Source organism: Pinus tabuliformis, chromosome J (assembly GCF_031772625.1).
Source record: "Pinus tabuliformis cultivar Carrire ecotype Pingquan chromosome J, CPIR1, whole genome shotgun sequence".
Taxonomy (NCBI): Eukaryota; Viridiplantae; Streptophyta; class Pinopsida; order Pinales; family Pinaceae; genus Pinus; species Pinus tabuliformis.
In genome coordinates, this window is record NC_142295.1 from 1,491,454,998 (window position 1) to 1,491,478,623 (window position 23,626).

A 23,626-nucleotide genomic window follows, 5' to 3' on the forward strand; every position below is an offset into this window, starting at 1 on the left:
GTGGTACGAGAGCCCACAAATAGTTTCTCTATTTTTATATATTTTAAGGGTGGTGGGGTGGTGCTAGGGCAAGTTGGAGCTTGGAACGTGTTGGAGCATCCTATTAGTTGTAGTTGATAAAACAAGGCTGTCAAAGCATCCTTCCAATTGGAGCTAGTGAAACCAAGGTGTAGGAGCATCCTTTCAGGAGTTGGAGCTACCTAATAAACTTGAATGCTTTTCTAGAGTACTAGGAAGTTGGGGCTTCCCTTTCAGTTGGAGTTGAAGCATTTTTGTACGGACAAAATATTAGAAAAGCATTCGGTGGTTTTTTTGTCGAAAGGGTTTCCACTTAAAAATTTGTGGTGTATTACTTTTGTGATGTGTTTTTGATTACTGCTCTATTGTTCATACTCTAATTTTTTTTAACGAATTGTAAGTAAAAAAATGATTCACCCCCGTCTTAGTGTTTCCAACATATTACGCTAAGGTGTTTCTCCAAATAACCTGCTCCCAACAACACCTTTAGTGTATACAATTAAAACATACGGAAAATAACTTCGTGTTACGAGAGTCATCAGGATGCAACCGAACCAAAAATGAACCATGTGGAAATACCCCAGATGGCGAAATATAGTAAGAGATTTCCATTGGACCCTATAAACTCCTCCAAAATCCCTTTGTGTCCTCTAATGGTGTAATCTCGCTCTTGTAAACTGCCTGCCACCAACCTTGGAAGTCCATCCTGACTGCGTCATAAGGGAATCTGAAAATGGGAACATTACATGACAGTGGGCCTCCTACTCATAGTGCTGTCCCTTGGTCTAGTCCTTTTCTTGTGAGGCCTATCACAAGACCTACTAGATTTTGAGGCAGGAATATTCATGTCCTCTTTGGCATTTTATCTCTATAAGTGGTTGGTTTGGGGTTGGTGATGACCTAAGTGACCGGGTTAGGCTACTTTTATTCATGAAGTTTCAAAATCGCTAAATTTCAAGGGACAACGAATTAATTCCTTCAAATTTGTCCTATATATTCGGCTGAATCTCATTTCCCTAATTTGACAATTAAATTTTCCAGTAATTTCATTCCTTTTAAAGGGGAATTCGCTGAAATTCACTTAATTCTCACATTGTTGGAATTTATTGTTCAAATTTACAGTTTATGGGTTGAGGCTCCAATTCGGCATGGGCATGCTCTTTTGCCCTAGTTGTGTTATACTTGTTGAGCTACATTGATTATAAACGATACCTTGCTCAATTTTTTTATTGCAGATCTGGGTTTGACCTTAATTCTGTTGGTAGATGCATGACTCGACATTAACGTATCCAATGTGTTGATGAACTCCATAAGGTCCCTAGAGTCTTGATTGCCCAAAAAGAATTGTACGCCTTATCTGAATGGAAATCAGAATGCAGCTGCAATGGAAATCAGAATGCTGCTCCATGACCATATGATTCCTGCAATCTTGTGAGCCCGAAAAGAATTGTATGCCTTACCTAAAGGGAATTTTATAGTGTTTTGAACTTAATGCCGAATTTTATTGCTAAAATTTTCACTATCGAATCTTTGTTGTATTAATGGTTGTGAAACTCAAACCCGGTGAATTAGGTGTTGAAATGCCATGTTAATGAACATATCATACAGTTTGTTGTCTTAATATGGTTGATTTAATTATTGATGTATTGTATAACATAACTTGCTGATTTTCCTTTTGCATCATAAGATTGTTCATTAAGTATTGATTCGATTCCATTTGCTCAAAGGACGAGGCCCTTGGTATTACTTGTGTTGTCATGCTTTTATTCTAAAGAAGATCATCAAACACATGAATCACTAATCTGATTTTCAGATCCGTGTTAACGGACATATTAGTGATTTGATCTTAGGGAAGCACCCCTTGCGCCTGAGGAGAGCTGGCGCAAATGAAGGGAGGTTCTACTAAGGTGACAGTGGGTAGAATTTACAAGGGTTCTCCTTTGGTTTGTACTCAGAATATTGGACTTATATTGTGTGCAGATCTAGGAGGAAACAGGCATGACAAGAATATTGACAATAGTAGGAAAAATTCTGGAAGAACTACCTGAGTATATCTCTTTTGAACAAGATTATCAAGAATGGTAGTGAGTGTCATGTCTAATGCTCAGTGGAATGCTTATTCACCACGAGCATTGAAAATCGATAGTGGGAAAAAGGGGAATGTCCCACAGTATATCTCTCTCCACAAGTCTCAAAAATGGCAGCAAGTCTCATGTCTAATGGTTCTCAAAATGTGTACTCAATATGTGCTTTGCGAGTCCAGAGAATGGAAAATGAGGGGATGTCAGAGAGCTATCCTTGCTGAGATTTGATGCCAGCTTAAGGGCATAGTCACAAAATGTCTAAGCAGAATTGTTTGGCCCCAATCAAACAGAGATGTGACGTGGAATAATTATGTTCTGGTATTCACAGCTGATGTATTATTTCAATTATTTGTGAAATTACTGGAATATTGACAAAATCTCCACCGATGATAATTTACTTCCAAGCAGTTATTGGTGAATATCATGGTTATCTAATCGCCAGTTCATTTGACCCAAAATAAACTATTTTCAGACTGTAGAGTGACTTTGAGAGTACTTTTAAGGGAATATATGTTTGCTGCAGTCTCCTTTCTTTTTATGATATTGTTTGGGTTATTTTCATAATATTTTACTTTTATCTTTTATGATATTTGTTTGGGTTTCTACTAGAACATTTTCTTTGAGGCAGGGGAATCTGTATCTACATGCTGGTAGAGTGCTAGATTTCAGCCTTTGTTAATATGATATGTCCTGCTATCCAGCTTTCACACTTTATAATTTGTATATTTTCTCTCTTGTTTTAGACTTTTTGAAGATGAATTTCCCTCTATTCTAGAATAGTGACATGGAACAAACAGATTATTAAGTATCATCCTTTTGAATTTCAGCATAGCTGCCTGATAGTATTATAGTATTTTTAGCCGCCGGCATTTTTACATCCATGTAAACAGATTATGGTGCAGATGTGGAATGACAAGTAGCTTACTGTAGCTCATTCTCTCTTGTGCCCTGACACATGCAGCAAATACTTTCATATACATATTAGACTAGCACATTCACATTAGCAAATGTGGTTGATATAAGACCAATCAGGCTTATTTTTGCCTTTTATAAACCTACGAATCTACATGATGCCATTTGATTTTTGATAATATGCATGCTAATTTTATAATTGTATTGGGTAAATGTGAAAAGGCAAACATTAATTTCAAGATGATGCCATTTGTTATTTGATAATTTGCAGGGTAGTTTCATTATTGTATTAGGTAAATGTGAAAAGGCAAACATGGGTTTAGAGATGCAAGGTAGTTAATATATTTGAAATTCCATCGATTGATATAAAGGTGATGATGAGAATATGCCGCCTTCTTTCATTTATCACCATAAGATAAAGATTTGAATTAAAAGAAAGATTAATCTGCCAATGCTCAATAGGGGTGGACGCGTATCGGCTTAAAAATAAATTGCATGTGTGCTCTAAGATTAATTGTGTTTGTTTGAACTCTATTTTGCAGGCCACATAAATAATCAATACAATACCTGCTTTTGGATGTTGGTAAAGTCAGGGAAGTGTGCCACAGAGGCTCAGAATGTTTTGAAGGTAGCATATGCCATAGACACAAGTTTATGATTTGAAATCATTTCCAACATTCTGCATGGTCTTTAAGTAGAGATCATGAACCAACTAGGTGTTAAGCTGTAGAGCAGCTAGTGTCATTGATATTGACTAGATGTTTAATTATCAGATCACTCTGTATAAGACATGATTGTGACCATCATAGTAATAGTAGTACAGAAGCACACTAACCATATAAGCACATTAGAGCAAGTTGAACTTAAACTACCTCCTGGTGTTGAGACTATTAAACTATGCTCGGAGAATATAAGAGACAAGCAAGAGAGTCTGAGTATGAGAAATGTATTATATCAATGTGCATATGATTACATAAGATATGTGTGACTGTGCGTGTGGGGTTCTGTTACTCTCACTAGGAATCACTTAGCTTATATGTAACATAAATATTATTTATTACATACAACTTATGTGCATTTTATTATATTATTAATTAATATGTTAAATGAAATCATCACAAAATATCCTAACATCCTCACTTAAGAACAACGTGTAGGATTGAATGATTTATAGAAGTGACAAAAGGGAAACGAAGGGAGCATTGGAGCCTATTGCATAAGCTTAGTTCCTTTGTTTTGAAAGGAATGATTATCAAGTTGGATGATAATAAAACAGTCTAGTTTCCGAGGTTTGAAATTTGTTGAAGACACATCAAAATGAAAATCCAAAATTGATGCTCTAATATTCATGCTGATTCAATTCTCTTAGTTATATTCCCGAAATCTTGAATGGTATTTTGCTGAGTTTCATTTTATTTATTTTTCCTTTATAATTTTCTGTATGCTGTCTCCAAATGAATCATAATCCAAACTCTTACAAAATCCTATTGTATCCACATCCATAAGATGGTAATTGTGCTCTAACTTGAATTTTGCAGGGTACTCAAACACAGGAAAAGAATGAACTCCTTTTCCAGCAATTTGGTATCAACTATAACACACTTCCTGCTATTTTTCGTAAGGGATCCTGTATATTTAAGAAAGAGGTTAGTTTTGCTATCTATGCTAGCATCTTCAGATTCTATAAGTCGATATGAATTAATTTTTTATTTGTTTATAACACATCTTTGTTTTCATGACTGAAATCATGTTTCAACCATTCAGATATTTTTATAATTTCCATTGTAGTTTGGATGAATTTGAGTTGAAGGATATACACAAGGCTTTTCACAGATGTTGCCTGTACCCACCAACTTGTAGGTGATATCCCTAGGAGAAATTTTTTCCTCCCATATGGTCCTCAGCCTGCAGCCAATACCCCCTTGCAGCCCCCAGAGGCAACCATGTGGTCCCTCGCCTATTTGTTATGATCATATGTTTGAAGGTGGGCCTTCCAAACCCAAAGGTATGGCTTATCATTGTGTGATTGAGTATTTTTGCTTATTTATCAAGGACACTTTTGGGCATGGATTAGTGAGAGGAGTCGGCGGAAAGAGTGGACTAGCTCTGTATTCTTGTCTCCTCTGCCCTTTTTGGTGGTTACCCTTGTGTTCTAGTTTCGTGGGATCTTCTTTATTGGCTAGTAGGCTTTAGGGATGACACTACTTGAGAAACCCTGATTTTGGTTGCGTGGTCCCTCTTCCCGAAGCCATATATATCATCTCACATCCACTAATTATAACCCCATTTATCATATTTCTCATCCAGGTGTAGAAATCCCTTGTAGATTCAAACTGCTTATGTAATTTTCTAAAACAAAAGACTTGAATCTACTCTACTCATCAACGGAAACAATTAAACGATTGAGAAATCACAACATAAATATGAGACAAGATTCAATCACATATGCTCTGAGATTTATCTAAGGGGAAAGCAACTGCTCAAAACCCCTTCCTATTTGTATTGCATTAGTCAGAAAGTAGAGAAGAAATACAGTGCTTGCTCAAGCCCGAGTAACCTCTGCACTAGTATAATTTATCTCACTGCTTCCTAGACAAGCTCTAGTCAATACTTAACCAAATCCAAGCCTGCCCAAGTCCCTATTTCCTTGTGCTGTTCCTCAAGGAATTAGCCTCCTATTAGTTAGGGAATTTCCCAATTGGAATTGCACAATCCTTGTAGGTCCCTTCTTTGACTACATGCACCACCTATACAACTGACAATACACCGCCCTTGAACTCCAACCTCAACTGGGTAACTCGAATTTTGCATGCATGAGTCAATTAAGGCTGATTGATCTGTTAACTGGTTGAAAACTGAAGCTGCACCCCACTGCTAGACCTCCTACTAGTTCCTCCAACAGTTGGAATTAGTTTCACTAACCTAAACTCAGTTTAACTAAATTAAATTGTTACAACTGAAATTAACTCAACCTAGGCTCCTAAAATTTAGGAATCACTGTACACAGCTAAGTGATAACAACACAATTAACTCATTAAAGTTGTCCTGTGATGTGGAAATTCAATTTTCTCTTAATTTAATTCAAGGGAAATTTAAATTAGGAATTTCTTGTTGCATTTTCAACATCGAGTCCACATTTGTCCATTGGGTCCACAAAGAGTTAGCCTCCCCTTCTCCTTGTCTACACCTTGGGTCAGACTTAGAACGATGCCCTAGAGGTTGATGTAGCTGAAAAGAAAATAAAAAGCATATTTGGCCACTCTCAATAGGAAACTGTACCATAAAATGCAAATGATGGCCGACACATACACATTTAGCATGTGGGAAAAAGCCGAACATAAGCTCTATCCCCTATCTCTGGCCGCCACCCTGGTTCTTATGGGCCCTAGATGAACCCCCTCCATCTTTAAGGAACACGTGATTGTCCCAATCCTCGATGAGCAATGAACTGCCCACCCTAAGGGGATATCCATTGCTATATCCTATAGATCATGCTCTCATCCCCTAGAGCCCCGAGCAGCTATAAAGAAAAAATAATAAAAGGCAAAAGGCATATGAAGAAGGGTGGAAAAACAAAGGTTGAGTTAATTCATATACCACGGTTGCTCCCTCCTATACTCATAATGTTGGGAGGCTTTACGTGAGCTTCCGCACTACCTCTCAAGGTACATACCCCATTCAGATGTCTACAAGGCATCTCCGTTTAGGACTATTCTTATCTTGGATTCTCAAACTTGGATCATCAAAGAATATCGGTCCTCTTCGACTACTCTTATCTTGGATGCCCTTCCTCATCCTCAAAGAGCATCGACGACCAACTTCTTTCCATGGATTCTCCTATCCATAAGAAGTTTCAATCTAGATGCTTATCCAATCCTCCAGACTCCATTCTTTCTTTATGGCCTTCACTAAGACTTATGGTTGTTAGTCCTAGTCTAGTGCCTAACCCATAAAGACAAGAACTATCTGATATCACTCCCTCTCAACCAAGGAAGAGATATCCACCAAACCAAGCTTACCTCTCAAGTACTCAAGATTCTTGTTTGGTAATGCTTTAGTCAATATGTCAACTACCTATTCATTTGTAGGTAGATAGTGCAGCTCCACGACCCTATCTTGTACCAAGCTTCTGATGTAGTGGTACTTGTTATTTATATGCTTCGTCTTAGCATGAAACACTGGGTCTTCAATCAACCTTATGCAACGCTAATTATGACAATATATCCATGTAGGGCTCAACAGTCTTTCAAACAAGTTTGATAACAATTTCCTGAGCCAAACTGCTTCTTGACAGACCTCACTTGCAGCAACATACTCAACTTCAACACTACTCAAAGCAACTTTATCTTGCTTTATGGTCATCCATGAAACCATGAAAGATCCAAGGCTGAAACATGCCACTGTTGTGCTCCTTAAATTTGTCATACTGCCACCCCAATTTGAATTTGTATATCGTGAAAGTTGGATATCATTCCTAGTGTACCTGAGGTAGTGATCTATCGTTCCAAAAAAGTACCTTAAGATATGCTTAGCCGCAATCCAATGGTCATGTTTTGGCTCTATCTGAAACAGACTGAGGACGTTTACTGCAAAACAAATGTCTGACCTGGTATTCACCAGGTACATCAAGGACCCAATCAATTTCCTGTAGAAAGTAGGATCTACCGGACAAATCGTCAACCATTTCAAATATGTAACCATAGGAGTCATCATAGGCTTGCAATCCATCATGCCAAACTTTTGAAGCATCTTGATCACATATTTACCTTGACCAAGATACATCTCTCCCGACTTCTACCATACTTCTAGTCCCAACTTCCCAAGTAATAATGCATAATTCCAAGTTCCTTCATATCAAATTCGACTATTAGTTGCCTCTTACATTCTTGAATTTGTCGATCTACACCCATAACTAGTAGATCATCCACATATAAGAGTATAATAACTGGCTCCTCCTGGGCCACCTTGATATATAGATTTGGATTTGCATAAATCTTGGTAAAACATGTTGATTTGTGTAGCTTGGGAGGTACTCCAAGCCCTAGGGTTAAGGGTTTGGAGGGAAAAGCACTACAAGGGCAGCTCGTGGGCTTGGAACCTGTTGACCACTACGTGTCAACTTCCTATAGTAGTACACCCCCTTTTCTTCGCAAAAGGGATAGCGCTTGATTGACGTGTCCCTGCCATTCGACAGTCATCGTCGACTTGATCAATTTATGTTGTAAACCCAGTCTGCATGTGTGAATTGTAAATAATCTTAGCAGAGTTGAGTCATGTATGTAAATTGCCTAGGTGGACCTAATTTTCTAGTGATAATCTACGTTCCGGAAGGTTTTTTGTCTAACCGATCCATGATCAACAGAGTTTTCCTTCAGCCTAACCCCAAAGCCGGAATGAATTTTGTCATTAGAATCTTAGGAGAATCCTAGTGTGTTAATCTGCTAGATTATAGTTGTGTCGCAGAACTGGGTGGTTTATGAGGGTCTATGTCAAATGGGTTTTCCCCCTTGAGATGTAAAGTTGTAAAAGTCATGATGTAAAGTGTCTTGAGGGTTAGAAAATGTTTTAATCCCCTCATAAGTCCTAAGTCCTAGGTCTTAGGTGATTTTTCCAAAGGCTAAGTTCGAGGATCCATTTAAAAATAAATTAAAAATTAAAAAAATAAAAAGATTAAAAAATTGAAAAGATAAAAATAAAAATAAAAAAGGAATATATAAAAAAAATTAAATAAAATAAAAACTTAAAAAATAATAAAATAATAATATTTTGAGTAAATAAATGCAAAATTTCAATTTTTTAATGCATTAAAAATTCGACGGATGAGATTAAGAGATATCTTGATCCTCATCGACGGTCGAGATCATTTTGACGTGGATCACTCGAACTAGCTGTTGGGAATTTTTCCTTTAAATAGGGTGCTAGGGGTCATTTGTGATTAGATTTGAGAGTCTGGTGCTAAAGAAAGCTTTCTTGTAGTCATTTTTTGTGCAATAAAAAAAGACTTTGGGGTTGAAATCTTGCTGGTGTTACTCTTCTCGAAATGCTGTAAGATGTTTTATGATTCTGCATAATTTTATTTTCAGCTATTGATTTTAGCTTGATGAAGATTGATTCAGGCACAGGTATCTTGTCTGATCTCTAGGGTTTGAATGATAGTTTAGATCCTGAAATATAATGGCAGGTATCTCCATTTGATCTGGATTTCACAATCGTTTTTTCCCTCTATGTTAATGGTTGATTCTAAGCTGTGCAGGAAATCTTAGTTTTGAGTTTACCGGGCGTTAGGGGAAGTTCTCGGCTGAACCAGCCAACTCCCGGATTGCATTTCCTGAAAGAGCCCAGCTAGTTTTAATTCCGGGCTTATCATCTGAAATTTTTTATGAATGCATGCAGGGTTTTCTGAAGTATCTCACATTAAACTTATATTTTGAAAATATTACTGTGGATTATTGACAAATCTGGCTGATAAAGAGTCGAAAATCTGTAAATACTGTAAATTTTTTAGCTGGGTTTTAGGGTTTTCAGTTTCGTTTCTTGCACATATTATTTTGGGTTTTCTTTGCTTTTGCAGATTGCAGGTACAGGTTTTGAGAAATAATTTCTTGTGGGGTTTTCATTCGGCAAATCTGAAGCAAAAGGATCTGAAATTTTTTCAGTTTTTCTGGAGAATTTTGTCATCTGTCTGCTGCTACCTGGGGTTTCATTTTGCAGAAAAAATCTTAATTTTTTTTTCTAAGCAGGCTGCGGGATTGCTACCTTACTTCCGCACGGTTTTTCACCACTGGCAGCCTCTTCTTCCTTTGCGTCGTTCTCTTTCCAAATCCTACCTTTCTCCTCTCACCTCATTCCATATGTCGTTTCTTTCTGTGGCTCCCTCTTATCCTGTCATTCCTGCAAATTTCCTACGCAGCTCCACGCTGCTCACCCGCTGTCTGCCTATGTATCATTACCAAAACCCTACCCTAGTTGCATTCTCCTTTGCAGCTCTTCACTCTTCACGCAACTCTCTTGTTTACATAGCCTCCTTCCCATTTTCTGCCTCAGCCTTCTTTCTGTTCATATATGGTCCCTCAAATCCTTATTCCTCATTGCTGCCAGCTATCCCTCCTTCCACAACCTCCCATTGCTTTTTCCCTTTAGCTCTAAACCCGTTCGAGCCAGCATTGCCTCACTCTCTACGTTGTCCATATCCCTGACGTCTTGGAGCCTCCCTGCGTAGTTTCCTCTCGTCCAAGCCTGCATACTGGCTTGCAGCGCTATTCCCTCTCCGCTGTGGCTCTCCGCATCTCCCTCAGCTACCTACGGATCCTTCTCCCACGCGAGCTGCCTGGTCACCCTCCTTGCTTATCCGCGTGCTTGCACATATGCATTACAAACAGCAAATAAAATACGCACAGGTTTTCTCATTTCGGAGTTAGGGTAGAGTATCGTTTAAAGTTTCATTTTTGAAATTAATCATTTCGATTTTTTTTTTTTATTTAGAAATTAAAAGTTTGTATATATTTTTGTTTGATTAGATTTATTCGTTTGTTTTTTTAGTTAGGCTTTACTTTTAATAATCAGAAATTTTTAGTTTGGTTTTGTTTTATTTATAAATAAAAAAAACATAAAAATCATAAAATTCAAAAAAGGCATAAAAAAGGTTGGTTCCTTTAGTTTCTATAGATTAGGTTAGTTTTAGATTAGATTTCACTTTTTTTTTTAAGTTTTGTTTCATTTTAAATTTGAAATTTTAAAATCATAATTTTTTTTATAAAAATAGAAAAATCATAAAAAATATAAAATATAAAAAGACATAAAAAGTTTCCTTTTTTTAGTTTAGAGTTTTGATTTTAGATTTAGTTAGTTGTTTGTTTTTTTTATTTATTTAAATAATAATATATATATATATAATAATAATAATAATAATAATAATAATAATAATAATAAAAAAATAAAAAAAAATTAAAAAGTCCCTTTTTAGACTTCAGTTAGGATTTTAGTTTTATATTTTGTTTAATTTTTAGATTTAAAGCTTTAGTTTTAGATTTAGATTAGATTTTAATATTTTCAAGTTTTGTTTACTTTAGTTTTAGTTTAGATTTTAATTTTAAGTTTTGTTTTAAAAAATATAACAATAAAAAATTCATAAAACTTTAAAAAAGCATAAAGAAATTGTTTTCTTGTAGTTTAGATTTTGATTTAATTTAGTTTAGATTTAATATCATTTAGATTTTTTTGATTTAAAAGTTTCATTTAGTTTCAAAATTTTGTTTTATCGGAAAAATATAAAAATAGTTTGGGAAATTTTTTTCAGTCTTGGCTCAGGAATATCTTAGGTTTTATCTTTTCTGCTGAGGCTAAAATTTTGATGTAGGAATGAATGTTTAACATGCTTTAACGCTCATCTGAATGATTAACTACATGAATGTGATCTCTGATTAATATTTTACGTGATTGTTTTATCTTTTGAAATTTTAATTGCTGGAGTATCATTAAGCCATTGAGCCTTTATTGATTATCTCGTATCTGGTAAAAGTTAAGCTTTGATGATAAACTATTGTTGATAAGTCCATGTTTTTGCAGCATTTGATAAATAATCGTTTAGTCATATATTTTATAAGGCACTAGTCTGTAAATTAATAAAATCAATTTAGTGCTGGTTTCCCTTCGTGTCTCCCAACCCAACTGATTCACAGTTGGTCATCCATTTTCCCATAGGGTCTACCCCCCTTAGCCGCGGGAGACAGGCTTAAACGGAGAGATCGGGGATCAGGGTGACAACCCCCAGTCTAAGCGTTGCCGTGACAATCCATGCGACAACAGAACCCAAGTATGAAGTTTTGCACCCATCGATATTTGGGTTAAAACTATGATGAATTTGAGCTTGGGAAAATTTGAGGTGACAGAGCTTGGCAAGCTGATTCCAATGCTCCAAAGATTACTTAAATCGAAGCTCTAGAAACGAAGTTATGAATTTTTGAATTTGACTAGTAATTATTAGTTTTCAAGTCATGTAGGCTTGATGTAAAATTCATCCAATAGATGGGTCTCTTCATGAATTCGTGGAGCCCTCATTTTGTGTATAAATATGAGGTGTATTGGAGTCATTTAGGCATCCATTTGAGAGCAATACATCCTCCAAGATAGCTTTGAAATTTGGATGCTCTAGCCACAACAAGAGAGGGTCAAGACAACGTGGGGACAAGTCTGTTCGGAGGCCAAGAAGCAACGTGGAATAGTGTTGATTTCTGGTAGCATTGGATGTGCTCTAAGTCTCAAAATTTGCAAGGAGGCTTAGACACATGCATTCTCCAATACCCATAAATCGTTTTGAGAAATTCCACTTAGAGACCATTTTATTAAAATAATTAATTATTTTTAATGGGTCCCTAAGTCTAAACTTAGTAAATTAAAATAATTGAGGGGTATTAATCTAAACAGTGGGTGAAACTTCTATGAAAAGACAAAGATCGAGTCCAAATGATCTGAGGCATTGATTAGAATCTAATCTGGGTCGTTGGTTCTCAAGTGGAGGATTATAAGAAGGACATCAATGGGCACTTGGAGGATATATCAAAGGGAGATTAGAAGATCGAATTTTTGAAGTAGAGAAACTGCGGGAGAGAAATTCGAAGTAATCTTTTGCAGTGAGGGGCATGGATAGTTTCGGTTGGAGATTTCTCTTGCTCCATGAATACTTAGCAGAAGGCAGAGAGAGATCCAATAGTGGCAACGTAGAGCCAGAGAGGCTGACACAAGGCCACGTAGAGGCATCACAAAAGCTTAGAGGGAATCTGTAAATTTGTTGGAGAATCGATTTCTAGAGCAAAAGTCGGCGTGTGAGATCGGGAGGGCAGAAGTCGAAGTCTCAGAAGAAAATTGATCAACCGAGAGGAGTGACATAGACCCCAGTAGCTGTGACACAGGGCCTACGCAGTGATTGCGTAGAGACTGTGCAGAGGCAACCAGGGGCTGACCATTCAGTGGCTGGCTCAGCTATTCTAGTGATAGTGTGAGGTAACCTCACTTATCTCCTTGTCAGTGATATTCTCTATATTGGATAGCCAGTAGGGCATCCAAAGATTGTATTCAGAATTGCTACTGCATAATAATAAAACCGTAAGCTACTGCACCGGTTATCCCACAATGGGTTTTTCTGGGGACATTTGTCCAAAAATCACTGTGTAGATGTGTTGTGTATTTCTTTCTTGTTCAATTTCTTGTTTCTGCATTTTATTTAAATGGTGAAGGCTGTAGTGTATTAGTTTCGGTGTTTATTGTAGGAGACAATAAATAATTTTGTTCAGTAATTAACAAATAGGAGAAAAGTAATCAGTTACTGCTGTAGAAATTTGGGCTTCTAAATTTTCACATGGTGTCAGAGCTGCAGGTGAAACAAGAGAGCAGTGTCGGAAAAGCCCAACGTTGAAGGAGGAAGGGAGTTCGAAATTCCGATAGAGGCAACAATTCGAATCCCCAGAGGGATTGTGCAGTTCAAGCCAAAAGGGCTAGATTTTCGTGGTAAATCTCTCTCTGCGTGAGTCGACAGAGAGGTAGGATTTCTAGATCGAGATATTTCAGTGACAGAGGGAGCAACGTAGCAAAAGCTTCAACGAAGAGGGTTTTCTGGTGTGACACAGTTTTCTGCAGGTAGTTGTTGGGCAAAAAGATGTAGAAGGAACAAGAGAGACACTTGAGGGAATTTCTTCCTCAGAGAATTCCTAGCCAGGGAATTCGAATTCTTATTTGTTGAGCAACAATAGGAGAGAGGAGGTCATTTGACTTTTCATTTGACAGAGATGGCAACCAGTGGATTGAGTGATCATGATAGGTTGGATGGGGAATCCAACTACATGATTTGGAAGGCAAGGATGTCATGCCTTCCGGATGAGGATTTTCTCAAGATCTACATCGATAGCGTCGTAGTTGAGCTTGCGGATCCAGATCCGCTCAAAAAGTACAAGAGAGAAATGGCGAAGACAAAGAGAATGATACTCGATGGAGTGAAGGATCTTGTAGTCTGTCACATCGCTGACAGAGGGACTGCCAAGGAGATGTGGGATGCATTGTTGATGCTGTATTAGGGATCTTCTAAGCATCCAAAGATGTACTTAGAGCAGAAGATGAGGTCCACGCCGACACAGAAAGGGGAACACATTGATCCATTCCTTGCAAAGCTTCAGGAGACCCGAGAGGAGCTTGCAACTCTGGGGTCTACACCTTAGTCTTCCAAGATGGTAAGATTGGCCCTCAACTCAATTTCAGAGGAGTGGCAGGTATTTGTCTAAAGGATCCTGGATAGGGAGAACTTGCCGGGCTGGGAAGGAATGTGGGCAAATCTTAAGCAAGAGGAGCTAAGGAGAGACTTGGTCAAGTGTAAACTCGATGGAAGTAGCAGTAGTGGGTCGAAGCCCAAGGATGAGGAAGAGAATGCGACCCTTGCATCTAAAGGGAAACAGGAGTAGCAGAAGAAGAAGAAAGATGTTTCGAAGATCAAATGCTTCAGGTGTGATGAATTCAGTCACTACACAACACAATGTCCTCTCAGGGAGAAGGACAAAGATGAGAAGCATGATTCGAAAGTTGCACCCGCGATGATCGAGGAGGAGTTTGGCATGACAGCCGAGATTCCTCCAGGAGGGAGGTGCGCTGATTTAGAACTATAGTTCGACTGTAGTTGGGCAAGATCCTTGAGGAGTCCACCTCTCCAGTCAATACCTTGCTACGGGAGCCCAGATCAGTAGTAGCAGGATGGACCGGGTCAGTTTATGCAGAGGAGTGTCGGAGTGACAGTTTCAATGGCTAGGAGTGCCAGAGACTGAGCAACGCAGAGGTAGAGTTGACAACAATGCAGTTGGCAAAAAACAGAGTCAACAACAATGTAGAGGCTTCAAAGGGTCAACATAGAGACTAGCAACAGTTAGAACTCTAGCAACGAGATGCATCATACTGAACACCAGTTCAGTAATTTGGGATGCTTTTCTGTTGCTGATGCAGTAGCAACAACAATTGGAGAAGGTTGCAGTGCAGATGCAGTATTGGTAGTGGCAGTGCCATCTGCAACACGAATGCATAATTTAGAGGGAGTCGCAGTACATATGCAGTGTTGACAATGGCAGGGTTAGCAACAGTAGAGATGTGGCATTTGCACAGCAGTTGGTAGATAGGATGTCAGACATTAGCAACGCAGAAGGAGATGTTACATAAAAGAGTGATGCTTCAGTAGGGTGCATTGCTAGAGCACATTCCTTGCTAGGAGAGAGTGTTGATTTCTGGTAGCATCAGATGTGCTCTAAGTCTCAAAATTTGCAGGGAGGCTTAGACACATGCATTCTCCAATACCTAAAAATCGTTTTGGGAAATTCCACCCGGAGACAGTTTTATTAAAATAGTTACTTATTTTGAGTGGGTCCCGAAGTCTAAATTTAAGAAATTAAAATAGTTAATGGGTATTAATCTAAACTGTGGGTGAAACTTCTAGAAGAAGACGGAGATCGAGTCCAAATGATTTGAGCCGTTGGTTCTCAACTGGAGGATTATAAGAAGGACATCGATGGGCACTTGGAGGATATATCGAAGGGAGATCAGACGATCGAATTTTTGAACAGAGCAGCTGCCGGAGAGAAATTCGAAGTGCTCTTTTGCAGTGAGGGGTAGGGATAGTTCCAGTTGGAGATTTCTCTTGATCTAGGAATACTCAGCACAAAAGGCAGAGAGAGCTCCAACAGTGGCAGCACAAAGCCAGAGAGGCTGACGCAGGGCCACGCAAAGGTAGCACATAAGCCTTGAGGGCATCCGTAAATTTGTGGAGAATCGATTTCTAGTGCTAGAAGCCGGGGTGTGAGACCGAGAGGGCAAAAGTCGAAGTCTCAGAAGCAAATTGATCAGACGGGAGGAGTGACACAAACCCCAGTAGCTGTGATGCAGGGCCTACGCAGTGATTGTGTAGAGACTGCACAGAGGCAGCCAGGGGCTGACCATTTAGTGGTTGGATCAGCCAGGACTTCTAGTGATAGTGTGAGGTAATCTTACTTATCTCTCTGTCAGTGATATTCTTTGTATTGGATAGCCAACAGGGCATCTAGAGATTGTATTAAGAATTACTACCGCATAATAATAAAACCCTCAGCTGCTGCATTGGTTTTTCCACACTGGGTTTTTCTGGGGACATTTGTCCAAAAAGAATTGTGTAGATGTGTTGTGTATTTCTTTCTTGTAAAGTTTCATGTTTCCTTATTTTATTTAAATGGTGAAGGCTGCAGTGTATTAGTTTCTGTGTTTGCTGTAGGAAACAATAAATAATTTTGTTCGGTAATTAAGAAATAGGAGAAACATAATCAGTTGCTTAGTAGAAATTTGGGCTTCCAAATTTTCACAAAGAGGACTGTTTGGAGGTCGAAGTGATGGCCTGATTTGCGGATTGTCTTAGGGTTGTTTAAGGGCTATCAAGGCAAGTCCGATTACTGTTCAAGGGCCGAGTTGCTAGGCAGTGAAGGCCGCAGGGCAAAGGAGTAAAACAATGTTGTTTGGAGGCAGTTTGGGTGGTGTTTGAGGGAAGTTGCAGCCATAGCTAGCTGCTGTGCTAGGCCGCAGGCCATAGCCAACAACTAGAGGCCTTTTAAGGGCAACATCTAGGTGGACAGGCCTAGAAAGGGGCAACGTGGGTGAAGAGGTGTCTTCCCTTGGAGATCCGCAACCTTAAAAGGCTCATCTTGTTGACTGTTTGTGGGGTGGAAGGCAGTGTTGTGTGCCCTAGCTAGAGGTGTAATGACAACAAGAGGACAATAACGTTTTGTGGAGGTGTGTTGGGTCAAAGTATTACTAGATTTGGATCAGTTTATCTTGCAACTTGTGGGAGGCAATTTGAAGACGAGATTGGGTGATTGTGTGTCTTCATCGGAGCAGATCTTGCAGTGACGTGATTAGGTGCCATAGATCTGATTGCAGGGCAGTCTGTTGGCTACCCAAAGTAGCCCTTGAGCAACAGACAGGAAGGACATTGTTGGTGCTTGATTGGGTGAAGGATTGCAGCCTTATGAGTAGCTCTTTGATGGGTGAAAGTGGCTACTAGAAGGTAGATTGGAGCTCAGGTATTGGCCAACCTAGAGAGTAGTTGATGAGCCCGTGTACATGCAGCAGAAGTGACTTGCAACATTGTTAGGAGGCAACCCTCTTAGAGTCTCGATGTGTAGTGGCCTTGATGGACTAAGGCACTACTAGTGAGCAGTACAGTTGCGAAGGACCGACAAGATAAGACATGACATCGAAGTTTTTCATTGTATCTTGTATACCATAGATCGTTGTATTATTCAGATTTGGTTTAATATAACGAAGATTGATGATTATACAATATTGTACAATTTTGTTAAAAACCTTGTATATTTGTGCATGTGATTTACTACTTTATATTTCCACTGTGCAAAGTAGTTTATGGTTGAGATTCTTTGTTTGGTAGTCTCAGTGATTTTAAGACTCTAACCTAGACCCAAGATCGTGGAAATTCAATGTGGTATTAGAGCGTGTTTGAGCTACTTTGGAAGTAAGTAAATCAGAGTTGTGCGCAACAAAGTACAGCGTGAGAGGGAGTTGGTCACATTATAAGTGAAAGGATCACTACAATGTCGAAGTTGCAGGTTGGTATTCGGTATTAGGACAGGTTGGAGGGTTTGTCCAACTATAGTCCTTGGAAGGAAAGGATCAAGTTGGTCTTATAGGTCAACAAGCTCTGGGAGTTCGCCGAGAAAGAGATCAAGAATCCAATCGACCCTAAGGAGCTAGAAATATATGAAGATTTGGATCCAAGGACGATATTGATCATCCTAGATGGTGTGAAGGATTCCCTAATACCTCATTTTTCCGGGAAGAACAATGCACATGAGATGTGGATGGCTCTTCAGAATTTGTTCCAGAATAAGAACGAGAACCGGGTATTGGTATTGGAGGATAAGTTGAAGTCCACCAAGATGATAAAGGGTGAAAGTGTGACCTCGTATTTGACGAGATTGTATCAGGTGAAAGATGAACTTGCTGCCATCGGTGTGACTATCTCAAATGGAGATATGGTAAGGATTTCCTTGAAAGCGTTCACCCAGGAATGGAAGCCCTTCATCAAAGGAATCATTGCCTAGGACAAGCTGCCAGACTGGGATACGCTGTGGGATGACTTCATTCAGGAAGAGTTGCGAGATGAGGATCTTCATCCGAAGAAGAAGGCTTCAGATGATGACATGGCACTTGCATCGCGAATGAAGGGTAAGTAAAAGAAGGACTTGAGTAAAGTCAAGTGTTTTGACTGTGGCGAGATGGGTCATTTTTCGTCGAGATGTTCGATGAAGAAGAAGGGAAATGATAAGAAGAAGAAAGGAAAGCAGGTCACCGATGTTGCCACTTCATCTAAGATAGATGATCTCTTTAGAAGATAGGAAGAGGAGGACTTTGCTATGATTTGTCATTTCTCGCAGGGTACTATCGCTGAGGATGGATTGACGTGGACAATGGTGCGACGAAGCATATGACAGGGTCACATGAGGTTTTTGAGACTCTAGCTGAATGGGACTCGAAGTTGCACATGGTGTTGGGCGACAAGAGTTAGTTGGAGATCCGAGGATCGGGTGTTGTGCCATTCAGGAAGGAGACAAGACGTATGATGCGGGTCCAAGATGCACTGTTTGTACCAGGACCCAGATATAGTGTGATTTTTGTCTCGATGATTGAGAGGAAGGGGTTTGAGGTCTTGTTCCAGGATGAGAAGGCAAAACTTAGGCCTAGAGGCGCTAAGTCTGATGGGATTCTACTCGGAGTTAGAGAGCATGGTGTCTATAGGTTGATGAGCAAGCTTGTGGATGATGGAAAGAAGCAGGGGGAGCAGATGCAGGTTAGAAAGAAGCAAGAGCGGGTGCAAATGCAGATGCAGGCGTCAGAGGAGTAGGTACAGGTTCCTGAGAAGGAGGTACATTTTCCCAAGAAGGTCCAGGTTCTAGAGATTCAGAGGGAGTCTAGTTCGAGAGGGAGCTTGCAGATTCAGAGGGAGACTCTGCAACCCAAGAAGAGCGCATGGTCAGTGGGGAGCAAGGGTGCTCCTACAACTGCCAAGAAGGAATCATGGAGAGAGTGGAAGATGTTACAGGATAAGAAGAAGAAGTAGGGTGCTTCTAGCAGTGACAACGACACTTCCAAGAAGGGCATAGTTCACCGTATAGGGATTGCTGCAATTGTGAGCGCCAAGAGTTGGGCAAGTGTTGCGAGCAGTGATGATGATGACAAGAGACTTCCTAGTCTTGGAAGTACCTCCCTCGATAAGAGGGAGTGTTGATTTGTGTAGCTTGGGAGGTACTCCAAGCCTTAGGGTTTAGGGTTTGGAGGGCAAAGCACCACAAGGGCGACTTATGGGCTTGGAACTGAAGTATGGGGTTTTTCACCCATTGATGTTTGCATCAAAACTATTTTGAGCTTGGGAAAACTTGAGGTGATAGAGCTTGGCGAGTCGATTCCAACGCTCCAAAGATCACTCAAATCGAAGCTCTAGAAACGAAGTTATGGATTTTTGAAGTTGACTAGTAATTATTGGTTTTCAAGTCATGTTGGCTTGATGTAAAATTCATCCAATAGATGGGTCTCTTCATGAATTCATGGAGCCCTCGTTTTGTGTATAAATATAAGGTGTATTGGAGTCATTTAGGCATCCATTTGAGATACATCCTCCAAGATAGCTCTCAAATTCGGATGGTCTCGCTGCAACAAGAGAGAGTTAAGACAACGTGGGGTCAAGACAGCGCGGGGATGAGTCTATTTGGAGGCCAAGAAGCAACGTGGAAGAGGACTGTTTGGAGATCGAAGTGATGGGCTAATTGGCCATTTGTCTTATGGCTGTTTAAGGGCTATCAAGGCAGGTTCGAGTTGCTGGGCAATGAAGGCCGCCGGGCAAAGGAGAAAAACAATGATGTTTGTGTTGAAGGAAATGTAACTAGGTTCGGTCTTCATAAATGTACTTTTGATATTTGTATTTATTTAAGAAAAGAAATATTATTTTTATAATGTATGTCAACGAGTTTCTTGCTCATTGAAGTAGGTCTAGCACATGTTAAAGTGTTATAGGCGAGTCAAAGAGTCAAAAGAATTATTGTTGAAGACCTTAAGGATATGTTACATTATGTATATTTATGTATAAGAGTCAAAGAAGACACCTCCAAGCAAAGTCAAGTCTCCTCCCAGCAAAGACACCATCAAAAGAAGCAATGGCACCATTAAAAGCACCCATCGAAGCAAAGGAAGTCAAGTCGGCCTCAATGCAGCAAGTCGGGCTAAAGGAGGGGCAATTCTCTATATATACAGGCTGTCCACTCCCTCAAATGACAAGCACTGGCTATGATATCAGCGAAGATAGAGTACTGAAAAAAAGCCAAGAAAGGGACGAAGAAGGAGCCTCTAGTGCAGCGAAGAAGCAAGAAGGAAGAGCGAAGGTTTTGGGATTGTTTTAGGGCCAATACCAACCACACGTGCGACGAAAAGGAAGGGCTATCTGCAGTTAGGACAATAACAAGTCACCTCCCATCATACCTCATCGTTTGGGCTACAAATTAGGCCTACTAGGCCTCCTATCCAAGCGAAGAAGGAAGGACCTCAAGCGGAGGAAAGAGGAGCCATATAACATCAACAAGACCTATCACATGTGCGATAATTAGGGCTGCAGTGATGTCACACAAAGCCTACAACTATACATCAAGAAGGAACTTTGTTGGTCAAGAGAAGGAAGGAGTATCCTTAGGTGAAGGATCTCACTAAGTACAAAAGATAAGTGTCTCTTCTAAAAGGACTATTAACAGTGGAAGGAAGAATGAAGTGCCTAAAGGAGGACGAAGTGCCGGGGAACGAAGTGCTGCAATAAGGTGGACAAAGTGTTGGGGAGACAGTGCAGAGAAAAGGAAGGACTTGACTTGTGCTTGGAGGATCTTCTAGTCAAGGGTCTAGGGTTTGGCATTGATCAAGAAAGAAGCTTTAATGAGGGAAAACTTGTTGTCAGGTTTTCCTCTCAAGAGAAGAGAGGTTTTGGCCTTGGTAGAGAGCCAATATCTTGTCTTCTTGTTTTATGTTTTTGATATCAGTTTGATGAAGTACACACATGCATTAATAAGAGAAGAAGATGATTAAGCTAACAAAAACCAATTGTAAAATAGACTTTCACAAATTGATATTTAGTCTCGAAGAATCACTCTACATCTCATTGCCCTAGATTCTTCAACATGGTATCAGAGCTAAGGTGACACATCAAGGAAAGGGCATCTCAAGAACACTCATTAAGGAAGGACATCTACAAAAGTTGAAGCATCAAGCCAAGAAGTATCTATCACATCAAGGACAAGAAGGTCTATCATCTATCATTCATAAAGGGAGACTACAAAGCTCGAAGAAGAGCCTTATATAAAGGCACCTACAAAGAAGAGTAGATCAAATAGGGACCTACATCAAGCCACAGATCATTAAGCAAGTGTCATCATCAAGCAAGCCCACTTGGAGAAAACATCTTGAGGAACATCAAGATTCAAGGAAAGCAAGCCATCAAGACTTCAAGGAGAAAAGAAGTCAACTGCATTTCAAAATCTATCAAGTAAGTATATGCCCTCTTCTGAATTTACATCAATGCCTTTTTGCAAGGAAAGCAACAAATTGGAAGGCACCAATAACTTTCTTGCATTGAAGAAGAGGACTGATCTACTTCTCAAGGAAAATGAACTTCTAGAACATATCAAAGGGAATATCACTATCCTTGCTAAGGAACAAACTCAAGCCTTAGCCAAGTATAATAAAGATGAGACAAGAGCTCAAAGGATTCTAATAGAATCTATCAAGGACTCTCTCATTCCTTATGTCTCCAAATTTGAGAGATAAAAAGAAATTTATGATAAGCTAGTAGAGCTATTCTCGGTATCCTCAGCCAGAGAAGTGATGTCTCTAAGGAAGGAATTGTGCAAGATGAAGATAACAAAGGAAGGAATAGCTCCCTACTTCATGAAAATCTCAGAGATGAGCGATCAACTTCAAGAGCTAGGGGAAGTCATGTCCGACAAAGAAATGACAACTATAGTACTCAATGCTCTACCAGAGGACTGGGGTAACTTCACATCAAGCATATATGCCAAAAAGGAAGCTACCACACTAAATGAAATGTGGTCTCTATGCAAGACAAAGGAATCCAGACTCAAAGCTAAGGAAGATGTGGGATCAAAGGAGCAAGAATTTGCTACCATCTCCAAGAGAAAGGGAAAATTTGGCAAATTTAGTCCACGAAGAACAAACAACAAAGACATGTCCAAAATCCAATGTTTTGGATGCCAAGAATATGGACACTACAAAAGGAATTGTCCTAAACTTAAGAAGGACAACAACAACAAGAGAAAAAGGGAAGAAGCTCATATGACTCAAGAAATAAAAGAAGAAGACAAGAAGCAAAAGAAGGAAGATCCTCCGGATCTCTACTATGACTAAGTCTACTTCTTTACTTAAAGTCTTCTTTCAAAGTTTTGAGTAGTATAGGAGCATGTAGGAATAGAATAAAATTGCATGGCTAGAAATATCTTCTAGAATCTAGAAGCATGGTGTACATAGAGTTCGAAATACTCATGTAAAAGGAGCATTTATGAGTAGAACTAAATGCTAGGTTAGAAATATCTTCTAGAATATAGGAGCGTGGTAGATATAGCTCAAGATATTCATGTAGACAGAGCATACCTAGAATAGGACCTCATCCCCAATGAAGGAATATTGATCATGAGCAAGAATCTTAGAAGGCCTCCATCATCAAATGAAAGAAACATGTGCAAAATAAGGGTCTTCAAGATCGTAAGATGGAATCTTCAAAAGAAGATTCATGAATAAGAAGCAGATGTCTCATTGGGAAGTCCCATTCGTGGGATTCAAGAAAAGGATGATGTGCAGGCAAGCTAAGATGAAGCAAGAAGGGCCACACCATGAACAATCAAATAAAGTCAAGATGATCAAAGGAGAATCAAGATGAGGTATGTATGCATCATAGTTTAGTCATGTTATTATATGTATATTATTGAGTCATGGGAATAGTTCTATAACATCATCAAGTAGGGAAGATTCTCTTTCACCAATGAAATGCTTGAAGGCATGTACAACAATGCAATGAAGGTCAACAAAAGGACATACTCACATAAGGAGTATAAAATTGTTGACTAAGAAGCATGTGAAGAAGAAATGTTGACTAGTCCTAGAAGCAAGCAACGAAGAAGTGCTCCCATAAGGAGTAGAAGGTGGTTGACCAATCTCTCCATGAAGAAGCAAATGAAGAAAGAGATCAAGCATGTAAAGAACACCATGATTACAAAGAATCACTATTTGACACGATACATTGAAGACATCTCCCAAAAGAAGGCATGGCAACTTTGACAAAGGAAGAAAAAGATCAAAGGACCCTTGACAACTATGAAGGCCTTGGAGATATGAAAGGTGCAGATAACTGATTCTACTCTACAAAGATGTCGTGATGAAGAAGCCATCCAACAAAAACATTGTTGAAGTAATATCAGGATGGAGTCATGAAGGTCTACTAGATCAAAGCATGGGAACAAGCAAGTACAAAGAAACATCCATGTGAAGAGTAGTCCGAA

General features: G+C 39.3%; 1 protein-coding gene across 15 annotated transcripts in view; it reads left to right on the forward strand.

The window, feature by feature from the left end:
• LOC149233060 (tRNAHis guanylyltransferase) overlaps positions 1–23,626 on the forward strand; it is a 234,506-nt gene that overhangs the window by 115,077 nt on the left and 95,803 nt on the right. For 14 of the 15 annotated variants that reach the window (XR_016248210.1, XR_016248212.1, XR_016248206.1 and 11 more), the window contains 2 exons: positions 3,557–3,642; positions 4,553–4,660. Coding sequence is in view for 4 of the 15 variants with exons in the window: in XM_089379676.1 (XP_089235802.1) it covers positions 3,557–3,642; positions 4,553–4,660 (194 nt within the window). In the remaining 11 variants the exon portion in view is untranslated. The remainder of the gene's footprint in view (positions 1–3,556; positions 3,643–4,552; positions 4,661–23,626) is intronic. The other variant, XR_016248208.1, reaches the window with a different exon arrangement.